At 57.5% G+C, this 27,405-nt stretch overlaps 1 protein-coding gene across 2 annotated transcripts in view; it reads left to right on the forward strand.

Annotated features, from left to right (window-relative positions):
- The window catches only part of MLPH (melanophilin), a 41,558-nt gene that overhangs the window by 8,547 nt on the left and 5,606 nt on the right, over window positions 1–27,405 (forward strand). The window contains exons 3-14 of one of the 2 annotated variants that reach the window (XM_043578261.1): window positions 8,918–9,139; window positions 9,267–9,379; window positions 12,002–12,040; window positions 13,464–13,567; window positions 14,736–14,852; window positions 16,008–16,209; window positions 18,265–18,407; window positions 22,891–23,076; window positions 23,345–23,500; window positions 24,935–25,027; window positions 25,561–25,638; window positions 27,124–27,181. In XM_043578261.1, coding sequence (XP_043434196.1) covers window positions 8,918–9,139; window positions 9,267–9,379; window positions 12,002–12,040; window positions 13,464–13,567; window positions 14,736–14,852; window positions 16,008–16,209; window positions 18,265–18,407; window positions 22,891–23,076; window positions 23,345–23,500; window positions 24,935–25,027; window positions 25,561–25,638; window positions 27,124–27,181 — 1,511 coding nt within the window. The remainder of the gene's footprint in view (window positions 1–8,917; window positions 9,140–9,266; window positions 9,380–12,001; window positions 12,041–13,463; window positions 13,568–14,735; window positions 14,853–16,007; window positions 16,210–18,264; window positions 18,408–22,890; window positions 23,077–23,344; window positions 23,501–24,934; window positions 25,028–25,560; window positions 25,639–27,123; window positions 27,182–27,405) is intronic. The other variant, XM_043578262.1, reaches the window with a different exon arrangement.

A 27,405-nucleotide genomic window follows, 5' to 3' on the forward strand; every position in this document is an offset into this window, starting at 1 on the left:
GTTTACCATACAGGGTGAGGGTGTCATGTTATTCCTGGCTTCCCTTGCATCCCAAAGAGTGGGAAATTCAAAGATCTACAAAATCAGGGTGTTCATGCCATTGGCATCAGAAAGGTGCTTTCGGATAGATTTCACATACTACCTGTTTCCTACCATCGAGTCCTGAGCGTTGGGCTATAACGAGGATGTGTGTCTTCCTGTGGATGAACTTTGAGCCTTCAAACATGGCAGACGCTTGTGTGAGACAACGGCCCCCCTTATGCTAAGTCTGCTACCTGGGGCAGGGCTTGGGCCGTGAGCCTTCATGACCGTCAGGGAGACAAAACTTAGAATTATCTAAGTGCCACCGAGGAGTGTTTGGTAGTGTGCTCTTTCCGATCATTTTTTTTTTTTTTAATTAGTAAAGTGGAAGTAAAAATTCTTTCTTAACATGATAAAAATATCCCCAAAGAATAGCCATCAGCTATTCCTTGGCACCTTGGCCGGGGGTCTAACCAGCATCTCTAATCCAGCGTGCCTAAGGCAGGTCTCGATTCACCCAAGGCCCCCACTTCCCCATCTCGGAAACAGCCTGGTTGCGGAGGTCTGGTGCCCAGGGATCACGGTTGGCTCCTTCCCCTCGTCCCACATTCTGTGCCTCGGCAAGCCCTGTTGGCTCAGCCCTCAAGATCAATCCCAGCTGTGGCTCACCAGCCACACGGCCAACCCAGTTCATGCCACACCACCTCTGCTGGACGTCTCCCCTCCGCCCTCCCTGCCCTGTTGTCTTTCTCTCTGTGGCCCCCAGGAAGCTCCTTTCCTCCTATTGCTGCCTCCCTCACGTCCCTTCTCCGATGTCACCTCCTCGGAGAGGCCTCCCTGGATTGCCCTTTCTAAAATAGCCACCACCCTCCCAGTTCCACTTCTTTCTGCGTAGCCTCCTGGATCTCCCTCCACAGCACTTAGGGCCGGTCTGAATCCATATGAGTCACGCACTTGTTGAGTTAGAGTTGGCCTCCCCACCCATGTCTCAGCCCAGGGAGGGCTCTATTTTGTCACTAGCGCCCAGCACAGTACCTGACCACGGGAAGACTCAAAAGCTGTCTTTGCGCACGGATCATTATGAATGTGCACTGAGTTACATCGGTTACTCCCCAGACAAGCCTGCCAGGCGGCTCTTACTATTATCCCCGTTTGCAGGGGAGGACACTGGGAATGGGCCAGGTCTCCCGGCTGTGAAGAATGTCCAGGAGTCTTTACCCATGGGAATATCGGGGGGAGGGGACGTCTTGCTGGGTGTCGGTCTGTACCATCGGTCCTCTCTGTGGTCGCCGTTTGTTCTCGTTACTCGGGTGTTGAGAACGTTAGCTACAGGAAAGATACACGTTATTTTTTGATGTCGCATCGGTACAGAGTAGTAAACCTCCAGATAGCGGCCCCGCTCTTTTGCTCGCTCCATCTGGGGAAGAGCCAGTCCTGTGGACGCCCGCGTCCTGGACCCCACGGATGCGCGCAGGGGAGAGGATGGCGAGCCTGCGTGTGGCATCCGGAGCCGGCACTCCCTGCCGGAGAGCCTGCTGTCTGCTGTGCTCCTATGAGGACCTTCCCGCAGATCCACCCGGAGTGGCCTCGCAGCTAGCTGTGTCCGGGGTGGGAAGGGTTGGGTAATCTGAAAGCCCTGGGGGCACAAGAGTGCTCAGCACAGTGACTCATGCCCCTGGGTGAGGACGGAGCTTACCTAAATAGAACACCCTGTTTCAAAGGGCACAGCCCGAAAATCAAATATTAGGCCTGCGAACCTTCCCCAGGAAGGCAAACAGGTGGGGTTGTGGATTGCTGTTTCCACAAACAGACCAGGGCTCCTGAGATCCTCTCTGAAAGTTCTCCCTGCGTGAGACGTGAGCTTTCGTGGCTCGCTTTGGAGACACTGCCACCAAGGAACGTGAAGTGTGCCCCCAGCCGGGCCCCCTGGCACCCCAGACCGACTGAGACCACTGCCGAGACTCCCGTGACACTCGGGGCCCGTGGCTCACGCAGCCGCAAGGATTTCCTCCTCGTCCTGTTGGTCGTCCTGTGGCCGCTCTCTTCCAAGGACCGCACGGGACGTTAGCAAGTTTCTGTTCTCGTTCCCTATCATTCCCGATACTCCTTCTCATAATCGGGACTCGAGAGCCCCGTGTCCGCTCTTCAGTTACCGTTGCACAACACGGTCTCTTTCCTCGGTGGTGTGGGACGGTCACGCTGCGTTTGGGCGCCATACCTCCAAGAATTTCGCCTCTTGAGTCTGCAACTCAATGGTGCCTTCGGACCCCCACGCCCCATTCTTAGGGTCACCCCTGGGACCCGTCTCTCCGTGGGGGGCACGTCTGCAGGTTACGTTCTCCGGAGAGGCGTGGCCCGTGGAACTGGCGATCGGGAGTCTCTCAGCCGGGAGGGAGACCTCTGCTCACACTTCCCCTTTGGAATTTTGGTGGGATAACACCCTCCCCCGCCAAAGACGCCCACGTGCTGATCCCCCGAATCCGTGAGCGTGTCCGGCCGTGTGCCAAAGGAAGATTAGGTTGCAGAGGCCATTAAGGCCTCTAATCAGCTGGCCTGGACCTGGGGAGACGGTCCTGGATGACCCACATGGCCCAGGGTGATCAGAAGGGGGCCGGCAGGTGGAAGGAAGGGAGGCAGGACAGCACAAGAGCCAGAGTGCTCCGCCGTGGGGAGGAGCCCCCCTGCCACACGGGCTCTGAAGGTGGAGGACGGGGCCGCGGGCCCGCGACGTGCCCTCTGGACGCTGGAAAGAGCACAAGAACAGATTCTCCCCCAGGGCCTCCCGGAAGGATTCCGTCCTGCCAGCAGCTTGATTTGGGCCCAGTGACACCCACGTCAGGCTTCTGACCTTCGGAGCCATCACATGAAGACAAGGTGTTATTTTAAGCCACGAGATGTGTGGGAATTTGCGACAGCAGCAACAGGAAGCTGGCCCATTGCTGCTAGCTCTCTCTCTCTCTCTCTCTCTCTCTCTCTCTCGGCCTTGCAGAGAAGCCACCTGCCAGCCCACCCACATTCCCCGAGAGCGAACCCGCTTTGTAGGAACCGAGCGGTGCCGGCAGCCTGCCCCTGTGCGGTCTACAGGCCAGCAACTCCTGACCTGAAGGCCCGGATCCTCCTTGTCTCCTGGCCGGGAGACTTGCGTGTTCTTCCGGTGATCACTGTCTCCGCAGCTTGGTCAGGACTCACAGCCAACCAAGCCGTGCCGAGAAAAGCAGTCCGTTTAGTACCCGTCCAAGATTGCCCGTGAGTCCCCACCGCTGGGGCAGGAGATGGCTTCAGCCTGTCGGTTTCCAGTTTCCGAGACTCTGCTCACTTACACGGACGGACTCTTCGCGGCTCAGTCTTCTCCTTCCGAGTCCCGCATCCCCACAGCCCCTGCTTGTGGCCAGGGCAGCGGTGGGTGTGGGGGGAGCGGCTCCTGGCCCCCAGGGTGACAGCGCTGCTGGGGTCTCGACTCCGCCCACTGTCTCCTGGCTCCTTGCTGGTCCCTGTGACGGAGTGGAGGGTCAAGTCTGCTTCCAGGATCGGGACCATCACTCGTGTGTGAATTGTCCCAGCGTCGGGCACAGCTGGCACCCGCTGGTGAGATCCCCGATCCCAGCCATCAACCCCTCTCCGCCCCAGCCCCCAGACTGCCAGTTCCCTGGTCCCTCGGCACCTCGTGCCACCCTGCAGGGACACAGGCTAAGGACCGCCCGGCCCAAGAGGCAGAGAGCAGAGCACTGGTCCGAGCCCATCCCTCTTTCAGTGGCTGCTGTGGGACGTTGGTGCTGTGGCCACAGTGTGATCCTCCCTAGTGGACCTGGAGGGCGCACCACCAGCCCCTGGGTCCTGGCTGTCCCCGGTACTCACACATTTCCACCACGCTCCCCTCCGGACTCCCCCCGAGAGGAGGAGAGCAAGGACAGATAGCGTCACCTATCTGTCCTCTTGGCGTCACCTCCAGCCCTTCTCCCTTCCACGCCCGGTCATTGCCAAGAGGGGACTTCCCTTCCCTGCCCTGTCTTGAAAGGGCTTTCCTTGCACCAGACCCCCCCCCCCACCTTGTCCTCAGAGGACCCTCAGCCTGTCTTGCAGAGAGCACTTGACGTTGGTGTCTCAGAGGGGGCTGGAAGTCGGCTGTGGGCTTCTGGTCCCCAGACACCCCTCTGCTAATCTCCTCCTCCATCCGTCCCTGTTTCCAGCTCTGCCCTCCTCCTCCTCGTTCCCGTCCCTTTAGCCCTTTTCTCTGCGTCTGGGGCAGCAAACTTGCTTCCAAGTCCGCCGTTCTCAAGTATTTTGGCCTCAGGGTCCCCTTTACATTCTTAAATTATAGAGAAACCCCCAAGAGCTTCTGTTCATGTGGGTTATTCATGTCAATATTTACCCTATCAGAAATTGAAACCAGACATTTAAAAAATATTCATTCATTCGCTTAAATAACAACAGTAAACCCCATATGTGTTAACATAAATAACATTTTTTATGAACAATAACTTTTTCCATAGCAAATGAGAAGTCTGGCACGTTCTATATTTTTAAAATTTTTTGGGGCGCCTGGGTGGCGCAGTCGGTTAAGCGTCCGACTTCAGCCAGGTCACGATCTCGCGGTCCGTGAGTTCGAGCCCTGCGTCAGGCTCTGGGCTGATGGCTCAGAGCCTGGAGCCTGTTTCTGATTCTGTGTCTCCCTCTCTCTCTGCCCCTCCCCCATTCATGCTCTGTCTCTCTCTGTCCCAAAAATAAATAAACGTTGAAAAACAGAATTAAAATAAATAAATAAATAAATAAATAAATAAATAAATAAATAATTTTTAAATGTTTATTTTTTGAGAGAGAGAGACAGAGCACGAGTGGGGGAGGGGCAGAGAAAGAGGGAGACACAGAATCCGAAACAGGCTCCAGGCTCTGAGCTGTCAGCACGGAGCCCAGTGTGGGGCTCGAACCCACCAGCCGTGAGATCATGACCTGAGCCGAGGTCGGACGCTCAACCGACTGAGCCACCCAGGTGCCCCTGGCATGTTCTATATTTTTGGAAATCCCTTCAGTATCTGGTGTTAGAGGAGATGGTTGGATTCTCATATCTGCTTCTGTTTTCAGGGCATTGTAGAATGTTGTCTTGGCTGAGGAATTTGAAGAAAATCTGGCCTCCTCCAAATGTATAGTTGGAAAAAAGAGGGGTGTTTCAATAGCCAGATGATTATGAACATTGTGTTTTGATTCTACATGGAAACACAACAAATGGGTAATTTTTTAAAAAAAGTTTTCAGGTTTATTTCTGAGAGAGAGAATAGCAGAGGGGCAGAGAGAGAGGGAGACGCAGAATCAGAAGCAGGTTCCAGGGTCTAAGCTGTCAGCACAGAGCCCGACACGGGCCTCGAACCCGCGAACCACGAGACCATGACCTGAGCCGAAGTCGGACGCTCAACTGACTGAGCCACCCAGGAGCCCCACAACTAGTAATTTCTTCAAGGAGGTTGCACGGTGGAATCTGAAACCGTATCAGTGAACTTTTCCCTCCCTTTTACAGTAAAATCCATTGATCTGTCTTGCACTCAAAGTGAATCTTTTATCCATGTGTAGTTTTCTTGCGCAGTATGCAGCTTCTGGTGACACATCTCATTATATACCCAAAGGAATCACATTGACTCCGTCACCACTGATGTCATCAGCAACCTCTAAAAAAACATTAGCAAAAATAAATAAATAAATAAATAAACATTAGCGTTGGCACCATCAAACTCATGGCGGCAGACATAAATCTCCCAAGATCCTTCTTTGTGCTTGAAAGCTTGAATTTTGTCATTGGCCACAAAGACTGTCACTTGTTTCCTCGAGGTGACGGGCTCCCTCTGTTCATTCCTAAGAAAATGTCTGGCGAACACCCAAGTCAGAATAGTTTCTCTTTAGTTGTTCTTTTAAGTAAAAGTGATGTCCCGTGAAAAAAGCTTCTAGCTCCCGTTGGAAGTCCGGCGAGTGCCTGCTTCCCCTCATCAGGACCTTGGTGGTGCTTCAGGATGTAGCAGAAACGCTTCCTGTGTGTGCGTCCCGTCTCTCCATTCATGCAGAATATTAAAAAGACACGTGCTCAAGGGTCAAGGTGTAATTAGTTGAATACGTGTCATTGTAGCATCGAGCACCTGCCTTTCATCAGGACACACTTCATCAAAGACCTGCTCTCCTTTACTTCCGTGACAAAGACTGGAATGGCAATTTGTACAGTTTGTCCCTCTGCCTTGACTCGTGCTGAGGTCCTAGCTGTTTGGCGATCATTGCTTTTCTACTGCCACTGCAGGCGTCAGAGAGCAAACAAGAGGAATAGCATTTAAGCATCATTACTAAAATAATTTTGGCCTTGTGAACCCTTTGAAAGGGTCTTAGGTACTTCCAGAGGCTCCCGGACCCCGCCTTGAGGGCCACCGGTCGAAATCTTTGGGCTTCGTAAGCTCCGGTGCTAATTCTGTCCGTCTTCATTCCTTCCCATCTTTATTTTGGCCGTCTCTTCCCCACCTCGGTGAACATAGCCTGTGGTCTTTCCATCTCAGCCTGGTTCCTTCTTTATCCCCTCCTCTCTCTCTCAATCCCAGTGAACGTGCCAAACACACTTGTTTCAAGTTGTCTTCTGTTTCCAACAGTCGCACTCGGGGTGTCTTGTCTTCCTGACGGTGACTTAGACTTATGTCTGCCGAGGCACCCATAGTGGAGGGACATCTGGTCAACCCCGTGTTTGCAATGAGCATCCTGTGTGCTTTGGCCTGGCCCTGCCCACCTCCTCCCTGTGCAGCTCCGGGTCAGGGTGATTGCCCTGCAGCCGGCAGGAGCCAGCTGGGGTCACTGTGCTGGACCAGCCTGGGCTCTCCCCTTCTCTCCTTTCCTGCTGTCCAGCTATGAAGAAGAGAAGTTATGTTTTAGAGAATCTGAGGCAGAGTATAATTGTCCCTTCCCCTATAGTTGGCACTGTCTGTCTCCAGCTACCACCCCTGGGGCTCTTATTTCAGGGAACTTTGCATCCTGGGACGCACGGTGCCTCACGTGTCCTCCTCTTTCTTCCTGCTGTGCTGGGAGGTAGTTCTCCCTGGATAGAGAATGACGGGCAGTCAGTAGGAGAGGGACACAGGGTGGCCTCTAGATTTTCTGACTGATGCAGATACAGTCCAGGTGGAAGTGGAGGAGGGTTGGCTTCAGGTGCCTGTACTTGTCTCTGTGAGGCAAAGTCTTCCTTGTCAACGCAGCTGTGTCTGGACCGTGGTCGGTGGATGACATCACCCACCCTCGATGCCACCAGCGCTCGGCCCTGCTCTCTTGGTTTTCCAAGCTGACACAAGAGTTTTGTGTGTGTACCTGTCTTCCAGAGTGTTTGAACAGAGAGTGGGGAGAGGGAAATCGGCGAAGTGCAGTCTGTGTCACTCAACGTGCGAAGTGGTGTCCCAGGGCCTCTTAGAGCTGCTGTCTTGTCCTTCATCTCCACCGGCCCTGGGGCGACCCCACCAGAAACCACGGGTGCAGAGTTCTCACAAGACCGTGGCACCCAGGGTCTGGTTTTTGTCACTAAGAATGGATCGGTTTGATCGCATCTAAAGCTAGAAATATTGCCTTTGGCAGACATTCTCTGAAATCCAGAACAAAAGGAATGTGTACATCTTGCAGTCCATTCAGTTTGGGCAAGCTCACCAGAAAGGTCTGGGAGAACTGTGGTTTTCCCAGGACCCCGTGGTGCTGGATGGTTCCCGCCACGGACACTGTGCAAACCAGGCCACGTCAGCCTTGCTCCGTGGGGGGTCAGCTCAACTTGCTTCCCTGCTGGAAGACACCCAAAACTGCTTGCGAGGGATCCCTCCTGGCTTGGCCCCCAGAACCCTGTGTGACCTCCTAGGGAGAGTGCAGTGACCTGTCACTTTCTCGGTAGGGTCACAGCCCAACCCCCACTTACCTGGTGGTGTCCTCCACGCAGGGCCATTAGCTCAGGCTGGCGTGTGGAGCAGGTGTGACTGGCCATCAGGTAGGGCCGGCCCGTGGAGCAGGTGTGACCGGACGTCAGGTCGGGCCGGCACACAGAGTAGGTGTGAGCGGCCAGGCCCTCATGGAGAGGAGCGCCAGCCTCTCCCCCCTGATGAGCTTGATCTCTGCCTTCTCTGTGGCTTCTGCTGTGAACCGCTTAGATTTTTCTCTCTTCTCTAGCCTCCTCTTAGCCTGTGCGACAGATTGGTTCTAAGTAACCGCGTGGCCTGACCGGCTACACTCCCAGGACTCCCCCTGGCCCTGTGGGGCTCCCCAAAGCCACCAACCTCGCCCCCTCCAAGGAAGGCTGGACACCCAGTGGTGATGACTGCAGGCTCACCATCGTCCGGTGAAGCAGGGAGCCCGAACACGGTCTCCGAGCTCCACGCTGTGCAGCAGAAAAGCTCCAGGGTCCGCGGGCTCCAGCTCAAACCTGGAGTTCAGGACCTCCTGTCCATCTTTCCGTTATGAGTTGTGTGAGGTTGCGCGGGCAGGTGACAGCTGTCCCAGCCTGTGATCCCGAGCCTTTATGGTTCTTGGCCCTTTGGCACTGGATGAAAGTCACGGGTACGCAGCCTGAAAATTTGTACAATTGTGAACAGTGACAGATATGTTTAAATGCGGTTTCATTTCTTTAAGAGTCAGGTGTTTCAATTCCAGCCTACTCAGACTGCACATGTGTGAACCCGGCCTACTGGGCTCCCCCGTCAGGAGAGAGTGGGAGCGTGGAGCTCCCACGGCAGAGAGTAAAGGCTACCCGTGGGTGCCTTTACCCGAGTTAGGGTCACTTTTCTCTGCGTATGAGAAAGTTCCCGTGTGTGTGTGTGTGTGTGCTTGCACACACACGTGTGCAGGCGTGTAAAACCTGTTGCAAGAACAAGGTGTCTAATATAGTTCTTGTGTCTGATATCTTCCTTAGGGGATTGAAGGACAGGATTAAGAAGGAGAGCTCCCAGAGGGAGCTGCTCTCGGATGCGGCCCACCTGAATGAGACCCACTGCGCCCGCTGCCTGCAGCCCTACCGGCTCCTCGTGGCCCCCAAGAGGCAATGCCTGGACTGTCACCTCTTCACCTGCCAAGACTGTAGCCACGCCCACCCGGAGGAGGAGGGCTGGCTCTGTGACCCCTGCCACCTGGCCAGGTGAGCCAGGGCGGGTGCCTGGGGTCCAGGTGACCCTGTGGGTTTCAGGGCCCGACACGTCCCCTCAGAGGGGCTGGCCGAAGAAAGGGTGGGCAGGGCCATGGGCCTGAGCTCCGTGTGTCCACAGGGTTGTGAAGATGGGCTCACTGGAGTGGTACTACGGGCACCTGAGAGCCCGCTTCAAGCGGTTCGGGAGTGCCAAAGTGATCCGGTCCCTGTGCGGGCGGCTGCAGGGTGGAGGTGAGGAGTGTACCTGTCTCGGGGGGGCTCTTTTCTGTTCCCAGGCGTGTCGTAATGTTTCCGGACCCAGCAGATCCTTTGGAATGTGTGTGTGTGTGTGCACCTGTCCGTGCATTTCGGGTATTTTCTGTGAAACTGGCTGCTTTTCGTGTGGTGCAAACTTCTGCACCCCCCTGGCCTGGCCCCCTGGGAAGTCCTGCATGCTATTCACACCCCCCACTCTTTGAAGTCATATTTCTCCAGTGCTTCCTAGCAGGTTGAGAACTCAGAGCCAAAGATTCTGAACTTTAGTGGCTAATCGAATAATAAGGCACCTGTATTCTCCAGACCCCTCCTCCCTGGGTGTCTGGTTTGGGGCCGAGACTCCCTCTTTCCACACACATTCCCTGGGAGTCGTGTGTTTATCAAGACTTAAAGAAATTCGTTCTAACTCAGTGGTGTGTTTTCATATTTTGAATCCAAGTATTTATTTCATTTTTTTAACGTTTATTTATTTCTGAGACAGAGAGAGACAGAACATGAGAGGGGGAGGGGAAGAGAGAGGGGGAGACACAGAATCTGAAGCAGGCTCCAGGCTTGAGCTGTCAGCACAGAGCCCCACGTGGGGCTTGAACTTGGGAACAGGGAGATCATGACTTGAGCCGAAGTCAGATGATTAACTGACTGAGCTACCCAGGCACCTGGAAGTCCCATTTCTTTTTAATAATTTTTTTAATGTTTATTTATTTTTGAGAGAGAGAGAGAGAGAGAGAGAGAGAGAGAGAGAACAAGCAGGGAGGGGCAGAGAGAGAGGGAGACACAGCATCCGAAGCAGGCTCCAGGCTCCAGGCTCCGAGCTGTCAGCACAGGGCCGGACACGGGGCTCAAACTCACAAACTGCGAGATCATGACCTGAGCCGAAGTCGGATGCTTAACCGACAGAGCCCTCCAGGCGGCGCCCCCCCCCCAAGTATTATTCATAATGAACTTGAAATCCATACTGTGATCTTACACCAAACCTGACAGGTGGGTTCACCTGTCTTGTCCACCTTTAGGGTGTTTGGAAAGGGAGATCATTTCAGGGGAAGGTTGAAGTTTGGAAGTTGAACTTGAGCGGAGATAATTAAGCAGTGTTTGCAGGGAGCGTGCCTTGTCTCTGTCATTCGCTGCCACTTGAATCCCAGGCTCTGCCATTAAGCCTGGCCAAGGCTTCAGGCTGGGAGAGCTCACCAGGCTGGGGGGGGGGGGGGGGGCAGGCTGGGCGTCTTGAATATCTCCATCTGGGGGACCGGGAGGCAAGGGCCCTAAGGCAGGAGGCACATCGGGGGCAGGTTCTGTGCTGTTTGGATTGGAGGTGTCTCCTCCCAGGCCTTCTGGGGAGAGGTCTTACTTGTGTCTGTGTCCTATAAAGCCCCACGCTGGTAGGCAGGACCTGAAGTTAGGCACAGCTACCCCCAGAGCACTTGGGCGTCCACTGAGGGGTTTCTGAGGCATCTTAGCACACTCCTGAATTTAGGACGGGGACCACCCCGAGGCACCCTCACTCGGAATGACTTGTAACACCTGGAACAGTAGACTGTGGGGTGAGGGGGCTTCTTGGGGAGGGAGGCATATGATGAATCATTCAAATAAGAACATTTTCATGAGTAAAAAGAGACTTTCTGGATAACTATGCCGAGACAACAGATGTGACCGAGGTGGCACAGGAAGGTGCCCAATCCTTGAAGGCCCTTCCTCATCTCCCTCTGCCCTCCCACTGCTTCTCAAGGCTGTATCTGTGTCTCAGGCTGGAGCCCGTCAGTAAAGCCCATGACCCCACGCCCCCTTGGCCAGCCAGGAGCCGGCTTGGCAGGTGAAGGAGGTTGACAGGGCTCACGGGTGAGAACCACAGGAAGCAGGGCCGAAAGCCACACTGCAAAGCATTTGAGACCCTCAAGCCCAGAGGCGGCCCTGCTCACAGAGGAAACCGCAGGCCACCGCGTTAGAACCCCTGGGGACCTGGCCTCACCCTGAGAGGTGCGGATTTCCAGGGGCCGGGTGGGCTCAGGAATCTGTGTTGTGTGAAAGGCTGTGGGGATTCTGATGCCCGGCCAGCGTCCCCAGCTGCTGGAGCCAACAGCCCAAGTAACCTGCCAGTTTCAAAGTAGTCACCACCGAGGGCCACCAGGTGGCGCTGTGGGGCAACAGGAACCCCGGCTCCCAGTGGCTGCCATCCCCAGTGACGGGCGTCTCAGGTCCCCCGGAGGGATGCCCAGGGTGCATTCTCCCTGCTGGGCGCCTGGGAGCCCAGCACACTGAGTCAGAGAGGGTGCAGGGAAGGAAGGTTGTGTCTTTGTGGGTTTTTTTAAGCGGTCAAACTGAAAAAAATAGAAACGATTGAAGTTAATGACTGGTGAGCTGGTGGGGGACACTGGGGGGTCTTCTCCCAGGGAATCCACAGAGCAGTGGGGGTGTTTCAGCCACTGGGGGGTGCTCTGCTCCGCAGAGCAATGGGGGTGTTTTCCCAAGTCCCCCACATCAGGATGGGCAGATGCTGCAGGAGATGGTCCCAGGGCCAGGAAGGAAATGACAGGAAACCCCATCCTTCAGCACACGGTCTCCAGAGGTTGTCTGTGTTTCTCAGGGCCTTTTCTTTGGCTGTAGGTTTGCCTGACAGGGCACGTGACTCACCTGACCTCCACAGTAAGTCCTTCGTGCTCACATGGCTTTACTTTTGCTTCTACCCCGCTATCAAGAGCGGTCAAGAAATCTCTTCCTTGGGTTTTATTAAGAATGACTCGATCTCCGGAGATGGGTTAAAGTCGCTCAAACCCTTGTCCCAGGTGGAGAGAGGGATGGAAGGAGTTGGTAACAAACAGGGGCACAGAGGTCCTGTTCATATTCAGTCTGGTGTGGGGGGGGGATGTCACACACACACACACACACACACACACACACACACACGGGCCTCCAGGAAGCACGTCTACATTCCCGTAGTGCAGATAGCGTTCGTCCCTCCGTCTTCTGTCTGGCAGTTTGGGGTGCATCCCCTCAAGACTTCCACTGCCCAGAGAATCGAAAATAATTACCCAGTCTGCCGGCTGCGCGGTTCTGAGTTCTGAGGGGGGCAGAGAAGGGCTTGCAGGGCGCTCGCAGATATGTGCAATTCACTGCTTGCTTGCACTTGAGACCTCCCTGCACCCAAAGGCCCAGGGGCTGAGGGCCGGGATACAGGGTGGGGGCGTGCAGGGCAGCACATGCTGGGCCAGGTCCCACAGGCCTAAGCACCCAGTGCCGGCCCTTGTGGCCCCTGGGAGACGGCGGGTGATCCACCCCAGGGCCCATTTCCTGGATCCCTCTCTGGCGGCCTAGAGGGGCAGGCCAGGCCAGGGTGAGCAGGAGAAGAGGGGGAAGAGGTCTTGGCAGGGGGCCACCTGGGTGCTCAGGTGAAGCAGGGGGTCTGGGGGGCCGAGAAAGGAGGGGTGGGAGCCCCGGGACTGAGGCTCACCTCCGTCCCAATTGTGTCTGATGCCTGCAGACAAGCAGATGAACTGATTGTGGGTGAAGCAGTCCATCTGAGAAAACATGACGTAGCTAGAGTCCTCCTTCACCCACCACAAACATCAGTGATTCCGATTGCCCAAGAGGGAACCGATGAATGGGTTTGTAGGGGTGACCCTCGACAAAATTGATGCAGAATAATAGCTTTCTGCTGAGATTCAGACCCGTTCTAACTGTTGCTTGGCTAGGTCTTTGTAAGGCCAGCAGATGGCCTTGCCTGGAAGTGTCACAGTGGGTGGGTGGATGGATGGGTGGATGGATGGATGAATGGAGAATGGATGAATGAGTGGGTAGGTAGATGGATGGGTGTGTGGATGGCTGGTAGATGGGCAGGTGGGCAGGTGGATGGGTAGGAGGGTGGGTGGGTGGATGGATGGATGGGTGGGGGGGTGGTAGATGGGCAGGTGGGATGGGTGGATGGATGAGCAGGTGGGTGGGTGGATGGATGGGCGGGCGGGCGGGTGGGTGGGTGGATGGATGGGCGGGCAGGCGGGTGGGTGGGTGGATGGATGGCTTGCCCCCATCTTCCCCTCCCTGGGTGGACTCATGCCGGTATCCACTGCAGGTGGGCCTGAGCCAAGCCCTGGAGAGGGAAGTGGAGACAGTGAGCAGACAGAAGAGGATGGAGAACTGGACACAGTGGCCCAGGCCCAACCCCTTGGGAGCAAAGTAAGTCTTCCCCAGTCACCCCGCCCCTCCCCCACCTGGAGCCTTGGGCTCAGATTTCCTAAAAATCTCAGTGCTCTCCACTCCAGCAGGAGCACGGAGAGCCTGCCCCCTCTGCCATGCCCAGACGGTCCGTGAGACACTGAGCAGCAAATGAGAGCATGCTTTCACCATGTGGTGTCACCATCAGAAACCCCAGGGGCAGGCTGCGGGGTAGGCAGAGCCTGCCGCGAAGCCTGCTTGGCCTGCGGGTCAGGGCCCCGGGGGCCCGCGTGTCAGGTTGTCAGGGCAGGCAGGGGTCCCAGAGGGCGCGCTGGTGTCTCCCAAGGCGGCCTTTGCATCTTTGAAGGAAGCAAGGCCCCTTTCTTTAGACTCCCCTCTGTGAACACTTTTGCTTCTGTTTAAAAGCCAACCACGAGCCTTGCCTTTGTTGGTGTTTGTTTCTGTCTTGAGAACAGCAACTTATTTTTCAGTTAGTTTTGGTGATAGAGAAGCATCTGGGTGGGATGACGGAAGGGGAGCAGGCTGGGGCAGGGGGACAGTGATGGAGCCACGGGGAGGAGGCCAGGGTCTTTGAGATATGACACTGGACACGTCTGGCCAGTCTACAGTGAGAACACTGTGTTCCTGCCTTGTCCTGAGCTTAAAGAGCACTAGCCAGTGTCTGGAATATTCCCTATACAATACCTTTAAAGGATCAAGATCATTGTGAGGGAGGATTTCAGTAGACGTATGCCCTTCATCTGAACAGCATGGAACTCTTCCCCGCCTCTGCACCCCCACGGCAGGTGCCCCTCATTTGTCTGAGCCTCCTCCCACCCCCCCCCACACCTCCCAAGGGAGAAAGGCACCTGTCGGCCCTCAAGCAGACTGCCTGTCCGCCCCCCACCCTAGGGCCGCGGTGCTCTGGGGCCTGTGTCCTCAGCACTTCTGAGCAGCTGGATATCTCTCCTGCTCCTCTAGGAGATGCTGAGGAAGCAGGTCTCGCAGGGTCGGGGGAAGGCGCTCTGGGCCCCTTGGCGCGGCCTTGGAGCTCCTTTGGGTCTGTTTCAAGTGCGGGAGGTGGACATATGCCCATGGAGGCTCCCACCCCAGGGCTGAGGGGGCCCCCGTCCTCTCTGTCAGGCTGACCCTGACTCCCCCCTTCTTGCCCGTGTCTACACCTGCTCAGAAAAAGCGCCTCTCCATTCACGGCTTGGACTTTGAGGCAGACTCTGATGGCTCGACTCAGTCCTGCGGTCACCCCCCATATCTGTCCCCGGTCCCGATGGCCACAGACAGCCTGCAGGTCAGTGGGCTCTCATTTCTGCCCCCGTCCTTCCCGGCCACTCGGGGCCCCGGGGAGGTAGGTGGGGGAGGGCACTCTGGGAAGGAGTCCGATGACCATAGCCAGTATCAGGGCACAACAGGCCAGGGGAGAGTTGGGGAGGGGGCCCAGGGTCTCTGCAGAGACAGGGCTGGCAGCTTGGGCAAGTGGAGTGCAGGATGGGAACTAAGGCTGGACAGACGAAGGGGCCGAGGGAATTCGGGCTGGCTGCTTGTCCCAGAAGTAAGGCAGAAACCCCGTGACTTGGGAGGGCCAGGAGAACGGCTTCTGCCCTGGAGTCCGGGCCTGACGTGTGCCTGGACATCCATCTGGAGGTACCAGGCCAGAGCTGGGGCAGGGATGCACCTGCCCCGGCTGATCTGCAGACTGCTTTGGGGGAGAGGACAGCAGGGCAGGGAGCCGGCACCCCAGAGGTCTCTGGGCCCCAGGTGTCTCTGGGCCCCAGGTCCTGCTCCGGCCACAGGACCAGCCACTGCCGTCTCCATTTCCCGTGGCCTCCAGGGCCTGAGGACTGCTTCCTTCCTGCCCCCCTCCAGCTGGAAAGGGGCTGGGGCACGTGGCTTCCCGAAGTCCTCGGCACCTTGGTTCCCTTAGGGTGACGGCACAGCAGAGAGAACCCGCTGCCGCCTGAGGAAAGGAGAGGAAGGGAGAGTGTTGGGGTTGCAGCCAAGGGGCCACCCGGGAGCCCTGCCCACACTCATTCTTGCCCCCCTGGTCTTCTAGGAGTATTAAGGTGCACGCAGTTAGAAAAATGCACCCGCCCCCAAAAAAGATAACTTCCCCATCCGTATTCTCAAGGGCTCCATCTCTAGGAGGGTCAGAGCCCCCGAGGCTGTCAAATGGGTTTCAGTTCCCTTGTGTGATGAGGGGTCAGGGCATCGTGAGCCCCAACCTTCCATGGACACATGATACAGAGTGGGCAATAAATGGTTTTGGCAGAATTTCTGAAATCGAAGGGAACTGGGTTGGAAGGGGGCACAGCAGATGGCTGTCTAGCGTGCGGTCAGTCGGATGGTGTGTGGACACCCCCAAGACCGGGACTGGAAAGACCCCCATGCCAAGGAGCAGCCCCCTCCTGGTGAAACGTCCCGCAACTGGGGGGTCCTGTGTGCTCAGGCCCTCACAGGTGAACCCCGTGCCAAGGACACCTCCCAGGAGGCCGTGGTCCTGGAAGAGGCTGATGTCGGTGCCCCTGGACGCCACCCTCATCCAGAAGAGCAGACAGACAGCCTCTCAGCTGCCAGACAAGACACCCTCACTGAGCCCCGCTTCCCCAGACAGTCCTGCACAACAGCCCTGGGGTTGGCTGTCACACCCGGTAGGTGCCCTGGCTGGGGTGTGCAGGTGGGGGAGGGGAAGGTAAAGACCTGCCTCGAGGTCCTGATTCCTGCAGACACACTGGCCGGTTTGTAGCAACTCCTTCCTTCCCTGTGATTGTCCAGCACGGCCAGTCCCAGCTAACGCCATCAACACCGGCCTCCTCCGGGCTGGGTGCTTCTCTCGTAATGCTCAGAATACCCAGCATTAACGCCTCAACTGGCCACACAGCTCTAACCCTGACGCCTTTTAGGGAGGATATGGACCTGGCTTGGGGTAGGGACACGCACGTTTCCCTGAAATGATTAAGATCACTGGTCACCTGGACCAACAATCCTGACCAAAGAACAGGGCAGCTCCAAACCTGGAGACCGATGGTACACTTGGGGACCAAGAGTCCACTCGGGATGGTTGGTACACTCGGGGACGGTGGCACAGGCTCCATTGGGGCGCTGCTTCCCCTGGCCCACCGTTGGCTCCAGCTGTGACTCAGGAGGTCTGTGCATGCCCAGAACCTGGATTTGCTCAGTGTAATTTCGTTGTCAGACAGTTCGCTTCGTAATGAAATCCTGAATCGCCGTCTTTTCCTGTTCCCTGTGGGCGTGTGGGTTCAGGAGTTGAGACCCCCTACTGATGTCGCAGCAAATGAGATCACGGTGGCCGCGCAGCCCTCCTGCTAATGAGCCCCCACGTGGCCGCGGCGTGGGGCCAGCTGCCGGGGAAATGTGGTTAACATACCGTCTGCCAGGAAATAGGTCCTTTTTCCGTTTTCCCTTCTCATTATATTACAGGGACATAATCTCATGGTCTGCAGGCCGATTAGGACGCGGGAGGCATTTGGGAGGCATTGTTCCCTCTAATCAGTGAATAAATGTATCTACATTGAACAGGTCGTAGGATGGGGACTTGCACAGACGTGGTGTCCCTTCCCCTGCCCCGTGATCCCTAGCCTCCCCGAGCACGCAGGGCGGCGGGCGGGGAAGGAGAGGCTGAGGGAGACCGTCCGCGCTGAGCTCCAGCCCCGGCGTTCCTGACCAATAGTTGCTCTATTTGACTGATGCTAACACACAATTTGCACCCCGTCCCTTAACCGGGGAGCAACTCACGGGACGTACCGGAGTTTGATCGGCCGTGTTGCGTTGGGAGCACATCACAGACTGCAGGTGCATCACCTGAGGTGAGATGTGCTGCCACCTGATCAACCCGCTTAGCCATCGTGACTCCGTTTCCTCGTCGCCAAGAGGGGCGCGTGCCCAACGCGCGGCACGGTTGTAGGCGGAAAAGAGACGGTCGTGTCCACTAAGTGTTACCACACAGCAAATCGTCACCAACACAGCGGCTCGAAATCTCACTGTGGGCGGAGTCCAGGCGCCCTCAGCACACGGTGTCCCAGGCTAAAACCCGCGTGTTCCCTGCACTGGAGTCTAGCTGGAGCTCGGGGACCCTCTCCCCAGGCTCACTCGGGTTCTCGGCAGAGCTCACGGCACCCGTGGGGCCCTGCAGAGCCGCTCCCGCCGTGCCTCCGGGCTGGTCAACCCTGAACGCACCTCGCGTGGCCGTGTGTGGTGCCGTCCAGGCTGCCTCGGGCCGTGGGTGAGGCGGTGGGGACGGCGAGCTTCCCCCCACGGCTGGAGCCCAGGACAAACACGGCCCAACACCCAGGTGATCCCTGCCCTCCAAGAGTCTGGCATGAGAAACGGCCCGGAGTGCCCGATGTGGAAAGACTTCTGATGCCTCCTCCGCTCGGGGAAACTCCCCAGGACCCACGTGTGCCACCCTCCAGGCACGTGGACAGGGGTGTGCTGTAATCATCCCCCGCCTGCTGCTTTGCGGACCTGGCTTCCTCCTCTCCGGGCGTCACCGCGAGGGGCCTGAAGCTCCTTGCGAGAGTACGCGCAACGAGCCCCACTCTTACTTCGATTTCAGGCACTCCGCTCCCTGACCTCAGGGGGCGGCGGTCACGTCTTCGGTTTCTTTGACCTCTTATTGGGAAAAACGTGTCCACCGGCTTTCGGCTTTTCACCACAAATAATTCGAACCCACTGTCACTCCAAAGGTCCGGGCGCCATCAGCAGTAGTGAGCGGCTCTCCTCCCGGTACCCGGCTGACGAAGGCATCTCCGATGACGAGGACGCCGGGGCTGACGGTGTGGCCTCCCAGAGCCTCGCGTGGAGGGACTGCGCCCCGGCTGAGAGCCAGGTAAGGCACCTGGGACGGATCCGTTCTTGCCGTCGCTGTGGATGGAGGCCTTTTACCTTCACACCAAGTCACGGCAGAGGAATCAAAGCTTCTGATATTTCATTTTAATTTTTTTTAACGTTTATTTGTTTTTGAGAAGAGACAGAAACAGAGCATGAGTGGAGGAGGGGCAGAGAGGGAGGGAGACACAGAATCGGAAGCAGGCTCCAGGCTCCGAGCTGTCAGCACAGAGCCCCACGCGGGGCTCGAACTCACGGACCACGAGATCATGGCCTGAGCCGAAGTCGGACACTTAACCAGCTGAGCCACCCAGGTGTCCCAGTACTTGATTCCTTGTGATGAAAATGTTTACTATGCACCCTATTAAGTATTATGTCATTTATAAGAGGAGGAAATAATCCATGGGTTTATACCTTTAGCAGATTTTATGCAGCTTTTAAGAAAATGTAACTTAGAACACTTGACGCCTGTTGAATGAGTGTGACTCACTCACACTGCAAGCCCTGATTTATAAAATCGGTCACAAGATCCCTGTGAGTACCCAGGTTTCCTTCGCGGAATTCAAACCATGATCCCGTTTACAGACCACTGATTTCGGTTTGAGCAGGTACACTTAACTGGGGGGAAAGGCAACAATGCTTTATATGAGGCCGTCGTGACCGCTAGGTTGATAAAGACTCATCAATGATCCTGATAAGGTCTCGACTGCTACGAGTGAAATCGTGAGGCCGGGCCGTTTTGTAACTGAGGAGCCCAGAGGCAGGTTGAGTAGAAGGGCCCCCACTCGGGATGGAGAACTCTGAACTGTAGCTCAGCCCAGGCCCGTCTCGGGCACATTTGCAGGAGCCAGGATGAGTGCTGGTTCAGCCTCCCGTGCACCATGATGCATGGCACAGAGCTCCTCCTGGGACCCTCCCCCAGGGAGGTTTGAGGGGTCGGGGATGCCTCCGGTGAGCTTCCCTTCCGGGCACCCACGGACTGAGCTCCGGGCCGCCAGGTGGAAAGACTGAGCAGATGTTGAGCGTGTTCAGAAAAGGCAGGAAGAGGACGGTGGAGGAAGGTTGTGGTCACTGCAATTCAAGGAGCAGACGGTAGGGGCAGGCAAGGGGCCCGAGCTGGGAGGGGCTGCTCCGCAGGGGACTTGGGCCTTCCCCGGCCCCTCACCCCTTCCGGGCACCCAGACGACCCAGGAGGAGCCTGACTCACAGCCACAGGCTCCACGGCGGGCTGAGTCCTGGCCGTGGGTAGACCAGCGCTGCCCAGGACCATCGCTGACAGATGGAGCTGCCCGGCAGGGCCTGGGCTTTGCTGAACCCACTGTCCCCAGGCTCCCCAGGCTCGGCTGATGTAGGAAGGGTCAGGGTTTCCTCTAACCTCCATCCTCTCGCTGCCGAGCCCCAGGACACGATCTGCCGAAAACAGTGGCAGACTTGGAGAAGGAGTTCTGTCTTGCATGGGTTTTGAGGAACCACTGTACGTTTTTTGTTGTAAAATTCATGGGGCTAAAAAACGTCAGCAGGACAGAAACATGGCGTCTTTGAACTCGGCCTCTCCAGAGTCACAGCTGACTCCCCTTCCTGGGATGTCACCCAGAATTGTCCTACAAGCATGGGCTGGAAGCTCTCCTGCCCACCTTCCGTCTCTGGAAGCAGTGCAACCCCCGCCCCCCCTTCTGCCCTGAGCTCGGCAGGGTGTGAAAGGCCCTGAGAAGGTCTGTAGTGAAAAGCCACCTACCATTCTGCACCCAGAGTGGCCCACACTTCTTGGAGCCTGAACCCCCTTTTACGGAATAGCAAGGAAAACACTGGCTCAAGGAAGTGACCTTTGACCAGACCAAGGCTTGGCCCCGGGGTGGGGGGGGGGAGGGGATGGTGGTGGAGGGGGGAGTGAGGCCAGGGCAGGGACCGTCCCGTGTGGCAGGACCACAGCGGGCAGAGGAGCCAGATCAGAAGACGGTGGGATACAGACTAGAATTGCCTCCTTTCAGTCAGTTTTTAATTTAACGACTGTGGGAACTTGCAGGAACACACACGTGCTGGTCTCTAGCCCTCCCAGGGCCAGCCGTCCTTTGTGCCTCCTTGAATCCTTGAATTATCCCCCATTTCGTTCCTCTAGCTCATCTCTGGAATTTCCTGTCTTCACTTATTTCACTTGACTCCACTTTGAGCGACATCTCCCTTCCCCTGAATCTTCACGTAAAGGCGACCGGCTGCTCACAGAGCTGGTGCAAAGGGCAGGGGGCCCGGCATGTGGGTAAAAGCCTGGGACAGACTCTTTCAGGGGACCGTGTGAGAGCCGCTGCAGGACCCCCCACGCCTGCCTGCCCCCAGAGCATTGTTCCTGAACCCAGACTCACAGACACGCCCTGGGGTGCCCAGAGTCCTTCAGCATGATGTGTCCTGGGGTTCATTGGCATGTCCTGTTGTGCTCTGGTGCCTGTCTCTGTCCTGTATTCAAGGTCAGAACTTTCTGGATGAGGGATATTCAGGAAAGGCCTTCTGTAAAGAATTGCTCACGCCAAGAGAAGGCCAGCATGGGTGGTGAAGGGCGCTTCCGTGGGGATGAGATCCGGAAAGCCGGGAAACCACAGCCCCGGCATGCACCCCCACCCCTCCCCGTGGTGGGGTGTGAGCCCCCACTCCCCAAACCCAGCCTCGAGGCCCCTGATGCTGGGCACAGGCTGCAGACTCTGACTCGGTTTCCCCGCAGAAGACTCACGGGTGCCAAATTGTGGTGGTTCCATTTTAATCCACGGCCTGTATCTGTGTTGTGTTTATAAATTGCGAATTTCGGTTTTGTTGCCTCCGAGTTGAAAGCACCAGGCGTCCGTGCCGAGCTTTATGTCCGTATGTGTCCACGAAACGTGGTAAGGCCGACAGCTGGAGCTCACACAGGGGCGGAGGCCGCCAGCCAAGCAGCTGCTGCTTTGGGCAGAAAGGACGAGGCCACACCAGCCTCGTGGGGGTCCCTCACGAGTACCGGAGAAGCGGGCGTCCCACAGGGGTTCCAGGAAGGGGCCGGCAGCCGTCCACACCAGATGGAAGACCAGAGTGGTGTTACAGTTATGGTGTCCATGCTGTCCTGGATGCCTCCTACCTCCTCCTGCCTCGGGAGCCTGGATGCCGCCAGGGCCCTGCTCAGAGCAGCCCTGGGCCCTCAGATCCCGGCCGCGGCCTTCCGGCCTCTCCGTGGCTCCCTGCTGCCCCCCAGCCCCAGATGAGAACTTTCCAACTCGTCTTGGGTGCTTTTCTCTCTTTGCCACTCTGGAGGTGACGTTAGACCATGATGGCGTCAGGACTCTTCTTGGGGCGTGTGGTGGCAGGACGTGTCCCACGCACGCTGCTCTCGGGGAGACGAGCTGTCTGTGAACACTGCCCCCGCCTCCCCGTATCGATCGCGCCTCCGGCCACCCAGTGCCACCAGAGGGGGGCTCCGTCACCAGCCGCCACTCAGACTGAGGGCCGAATCCTAACCGAGACCCTTGCCTTGTGTCGCTCAGCTTTCCGCTCTTTTCCGGGCAGCTTTGGCTGCTTGGAGCCCGCGGCACTGCCGTGGACACCAACCTAATGACCTGCCCCACAAAGCAAAAGCACCTTCCCGCTCCACAAGTGCCTCTTAAATGTCCCTTTTAAAACCAGGCGAGCCACAGAGGAGATAATGGCCGGAAGGACTCGGAGGCTGGGCTTGGAGGAAACCGAAAGATTGATTTTCTCTGGTCTGGGAGCTAAGAGACTCTGGTGACTCAGGAGGCTGGTGACTCAGGGGACGAGGAAGTTGTGTTTTTTAGTTGTTTCGGGTGTTAGTGGTCCCTCCCAGCCCGCAGTGACCCCGGCTCTGGCCAGCTGACGACTTTCAGGTCAAGCAACCTGGCGTAATTCATTGGCGCCTTCCTGTGCAGATGGGGAGCGGCGGGGCCGTGTCAGACGCCCTTCAGATGCAGCTTCCTGGTCTTGTTGAATTTGTCACCTCCCCTGCTGTGCTCACCCCCTTACCCTGTCTGCTGGGACCACTCCCAGCTTTCTCTTGGTGTTCCGGAACTTTCTGTGTAAAAATGGGCTTCGTGCTTACCCTTCCCAGCTCACGTCACGGATGGCGGCCTTAGCTGGCCTTCCGCCGCTCAGGAATTTGTGCCGTGATGGGTGCCTGGTGAAACCGGACTGTGTCCCCCGGCCACCCCCTCGGCTTGGGGACCTGATTTGGGGCTAGAGGGAAGAAGCGTCCTCCCGTGGTGAAAATGTCCATGAAGGAAAGCTCAATGTCTAGTTCACACATCGTGGGTCTTTGGCGTGGGTGGTGGCAGGATCTCTGGGAGTGCCCCCCCTACCCTGACAGCCTGCTTCCTGAGGGCCGGGACTGGCCCCCCCACATGGGCACTGCGGACAGGCTCTTTTGGAGCGTGGACGGAGACCTCTCCCAGAGCCCTGCCTCTGAGCACGGTGCACACAGGGGACCAACTGAACACAGATCCGCTTGTGCATTTCAGCATCTCACCGGCCACCAGCCCACAGACGCCGACAGAGAAGAAGAGACCCTAAAGAGGAAGCTGGAGGAGATGACCAGCCACATCAGTGACCAGGGGGCCTCGTCCGAGGAGGAGGGGAGCAAGGAGGAAGAGGCAGGACTGGACAGGAAAACCTCCATCGAGGACCTCCCCGGGGCAGCCCCAGAGGTGAGGCCACCCGAGCGCTTGGCAAGACCTGGGCAGAGGTGGGGCCAGGAGTCAAGGATTTGTAACCAAGCCACTGGCCCACCCCAGGCAGGAAGCCACCCCCCCGGTGGGCACTGGGCCCTGGCAAGAGCTGCACGGGGGACCCAGCCCCCGCTGGCCCATCAGCTCTGAGTTCAGGGGAAAAGAGTGTCGTAAGCTTGGGCCCGTCTTGGGGAGAGCCCTGCGGTCTCTCCCGCTGGTGGTCATGTTCCGTGCTCCCCTCTCCTAGGTGCTCGTGGCTGCGGGCCAAACGTCCAGACAGGAAACAAGCCCCCGGGGTCCTCAGGAACTCATGCAGCCCAGCAGAACCACGGACCAGGAGCTGCTGGAGCTGGAAGACAGAGTGGCCCTGACGGCCTCCGAGGTTCAGCAGGTGGAGAGTGAGGTAGCCACTAGCCCCGGGGGCGGGCGGCTCCCCAGGAGGGATAGTGATGGGCCCTGAAGGTCTGGCAGCCGTGGACATCCACCCGAGCTCCAGAAGAGGAGCTCGGGGGTTTCTGTGGGAATCACCCAGGGCACTACCCTGGCCGCCATCCCGTTTGCCTTGGAGAGAGGCAGGCAGGGTTTTCCACCCTTAGGAAGATGCTGGAGGAGGGGCTTCCCTGGAGGAGGGGCTTCTCTAGAAGCAGGCTCAGGACAGCCCTGGGGCTCAGGACCAGACTGTCACCCGAGGGTCATCCTGTGAGCCTGAGCGTGGGACCAGGGCTTGAGTTGGGTGAGGGTTGTGTCCGTAGCATACAAAGGTCAAAGGGCAGAGCCGGGGCCTCCCAGAGACGGCGAGGTGACCGGGCTCGGCTCTGCCCTCCCCCTGGGGGCCTGCAGGGAAGAGAGGGTCTCCCCCTCAGGCTACAAGATGAGCCAGCACTTCTGCTCATCAGCAAGTGCTCTCCAGGCCCAGGAGGATGGGGCGTGTCCCCAGAGCTGTGCACATTAGGAGGCCAGGTCAGCCCAACGACTGTATTCTTTTATTCCTTCTTGCCCGGCAAACAGTTTTCAAACTCCTGAATGTGGCAGGCGTTGTGTAGAACACAAAAGACACAGCTGTAACATTCTTAGATGGGGCCCTGTCTTCATGGAGCTTACGCCTGTAGCAGGTGGGGACAGAGGACAGGCCATTGATGGAGGAACTCAGTTCAGGAAGAGAGCCGTGCAGGCAGGAAGTGACGGTAGCCCGGCAGAGCGGTCAGGTGAGCTGCTCAGGAAGGGATGTTACAAGAAGAAGGCAGCGCATACGTGCAAAGGTCCTGGGGTGCTGTCGGACTTGGCATGTTCAGGAATCAGCAGTGAAACCCTGAGCCTGGGGCAGAGGGAGCGAGGGGGCGGGGGGTGGGAGGCAGGTCTGAGAGGAGAGCAGATTCCAGAGAGCTGTTGGAGGGATCAGAACAGGGGCAATGGGGCCTTGTTTCTGTTTCCAGAAGTTTCTTCTGGCTGGTGTGAGAGCTGGGGTCGGGGGATGATTTGAAATGATGCCAGGAAGCCACTCTGCCCGACGCCAGCCAAGCCTTTGCCCATAAAATGTAGCCCCGTCCCGTAGGGCTGCGGTGACACGGTCCCTGATCACTGCTGCTTCTTCCGTCCCTGTGGGAGCCAAGCTCCCTGATGTGCCAGGAAAGGTCCAGAGCCCCCCTGTTCCTGCCTGGGGTGACCTACAAGGAACACCAGCCCCCTCCCGATGGCCCTGCAAGATGAATGACAACGAGACCCCAGGAAGCGCCTCTTGAGGGGAGACAACAAAATCAGTGAATCAGCAGCTGCTCTATTGAGACATTGGGTTGGCACATCAGAATAACATCCGTGTGCCTGTCCTTTGTCCCCCCAGGTTTCTAACATCAAGTCCAAGATTGCCGCCTTGCAGGCTGCCGGGCTCTCAGTGAGAACCTCGGGAAAGCCCCAGCGGAGGTCCAACCTCCCGGTGAGTGTGGGGGGCCAGAGCCCGCAGGTCTGTGCCCAGCTGGGTGTGACGGGAACAGACGGCTGGGGACGGCAGGGCAGGTCTGGGGCCAACGGCCTCCTCCCCAGATTCCAGCTGGGGTCTCCAGGCGGGTCACAGCAGTGGGGAAACCTGGCAGGCCAGCGGAGGATGGTCCGGGGAGGGCCCTAGGTCCCACTGCAGGGAAGATACAGAACGCCCAGTGCACCTGAACTTCAGATAAAGGACACATCATTTTCTAGTGTAAGTACATCCCGTGCAATATTTGAAACATTCTTATAAACAAACATTCGTTTGTCTGAAATTCAACACTAACCAGCCACTCTGTTTTACTTTGGCAGGGTGCAGGGGTGGTGCAGGGGGGTGTGTGGGGGTGGGGGGGGTGGTTTGCTGACGGGCCGAGTGTTTACAGAGAACAGGCATCCTGTCCTTCGGTCCCTCCGGCCTCCAGCCCTCCTGTGACAGGGGTCAGATAAGCAGTAATCAGGTATAGGCCTCTTCCTCGTCCTCCACAGATATTTCTTCCCCGACTCGCTGGGAGATTGGGCCAGACCCCTAAGGATCCAAACGCAGAGCCTTCGGATGAGGTCAAGGTATGTGTCGTTCCAAGAGTAAGAGGTCGGCACAGCTTTTTCCAGAAGGTTCCAGGGAGTGGTGGGGCTGAGCCACACAGAGCTTGCTTTCTCGGCCAGTCCCTCAGGGTGGCTTCCTCAGAGGCGCGTGCTGAGACAGGGTGAGCGTTGACGTGTTTGTTGGGGAAACCCAGGAACACCCAGCTGGGGCGCAGTAAGGTGGGACAGAGAGGGAAACACAAAGCAAACCTCCCACAGTGGCAGACCCCACACAAGGGGTCCTCAGCTTGGAGTAACGCAGCACAGTCTCCTGTGCAGGGCCCGTCCGTCATGGACGACATCCATTCTGGGCTCTTCTCCCAGGCTCCGCGCAGGCCGGCGGGTTCCAGCGGCCTGGGGACGGGCCTACGTCTAGGGGAGGCAGGTGCCGACTCAGCGGCAGGAGCAGCAGAAGCCCGTGTGTGTGTGTGTGTGTGTGTGTGTGTGTGTGCGTGTGCAGTGGCCCAGGGACCAGGACCATGGGTGACGATGGCACTATTAACAGCTGCAGCATGCAGGGGAGGGGCCGGCCTGGGAGGGAGCCAGATCTCCTGGGTGTAGGGGTGCGGGTGCCACCCCCAGTGCCCCAGAAAGTATGGTACCTGCTCCCAGCCCTGCCTGCCGCCCGCTAGGAGCCGTAGGGAACATCCAGTCGCTTCTGTTTATCGTAACGGTGACACCGGGTAGCTTTTCGCAGTTGGGAACAGCGTTTTTACCCTCCTTCCAAGTGACGTTTACAAAGCCGGTGAGTAGACACTGGTGTTCACCCTGTCATAGCAATGAGCAAACAGAAGCTCAGGGAGGTTGACATCTATGACTGAGATCACGCAGACCGTAAGTGACGGAGGGGGTCTCAGCCCAGGCCTCCCGGCCCTGACCTCCCTCCCTCTTCTTGGATCCTTCCCGATCTGCCCAGGGAAGCCCGGCCCCGAAGGCCTCTGCGGTGGGTCTCCAGGGGCAGCCCACGGAAGGAGCCAGGCAGAATCCCAGGGTGCCAGAGTCTAGGAAGATTTCCGGGGGAGCCAGGCCAACAGGAAGGTGGGACGGAAGGGAAGGTGGGGGCCCCCAGCCGTGAGGAACAGTTCATCTTCCAGAGTCCCCGAGAAGGGGCCGCTGGCCCGGTTTCCAGATGAGTCTGGAGAGGACACGCAAGTCGTCCACACCACGGGAGTGGGGGTGGTGCCTGGATGTGAACCCAGGTCTGCGTGGCTGGGACGTGTGCCCTCCCTACTGTCCGCCCACAGTTGACAAGCATAAACCTCTCTTTTATACTCTGGAGTTTGGTGCTTTTTGTACTGACACCATGTATATTAATACGACGAAAGTTCAGATGCTGCCTGAGAACAGGAGACGGCTGACCCGATTCTCTAGAATCTGAAAGAATGATAAAAAGTCCAAATTTGGCTCCCAGTGCGGCTGAGAATTACAGCAATTTCGCGAAGCCCAGAGACTTCTTCTTTCTTCCAGGTGATGACTGCACCCTACCTTCTGAGAAGGAAGTTCAGTAATTCCCCAAAAAGTCAAGGTAAGGGTTAGTGGCTTCCCTGGTCCCCGTGGGCCTGGGAGGTGAGCTCAGGGCCGTGAAAGTGGCCAGTGGGAGTTCTGCATTTCTGTGTAATCCGGGGGACACGGCATCCCATGTCCCTGTGCCTGGGACACTCCCGGGGCCACTCCGGCCACCGTCGGGGAGCACTCCAGTGGGTTGGTGTTCTGGATAACTGGAATTTGCTGGTTGAGCATGCAGAGGTG

The sequence above is a fragment of the Prionailurus bengalensis genome, chromosome C1, assembly GCF_016509475.1.
Source record: "Prionailurus bengalensis isolate Pbe53 chromosome C1, Fcat_Pben_1.1_paternal_pri, whole genome shotgun sequence".
Lineage (NCBI taxonomy): Eukaryota > Metazoa > Chordata > Mammalia > Carnivora > Felidae > Prionailurus > Prionailurus bengalensis.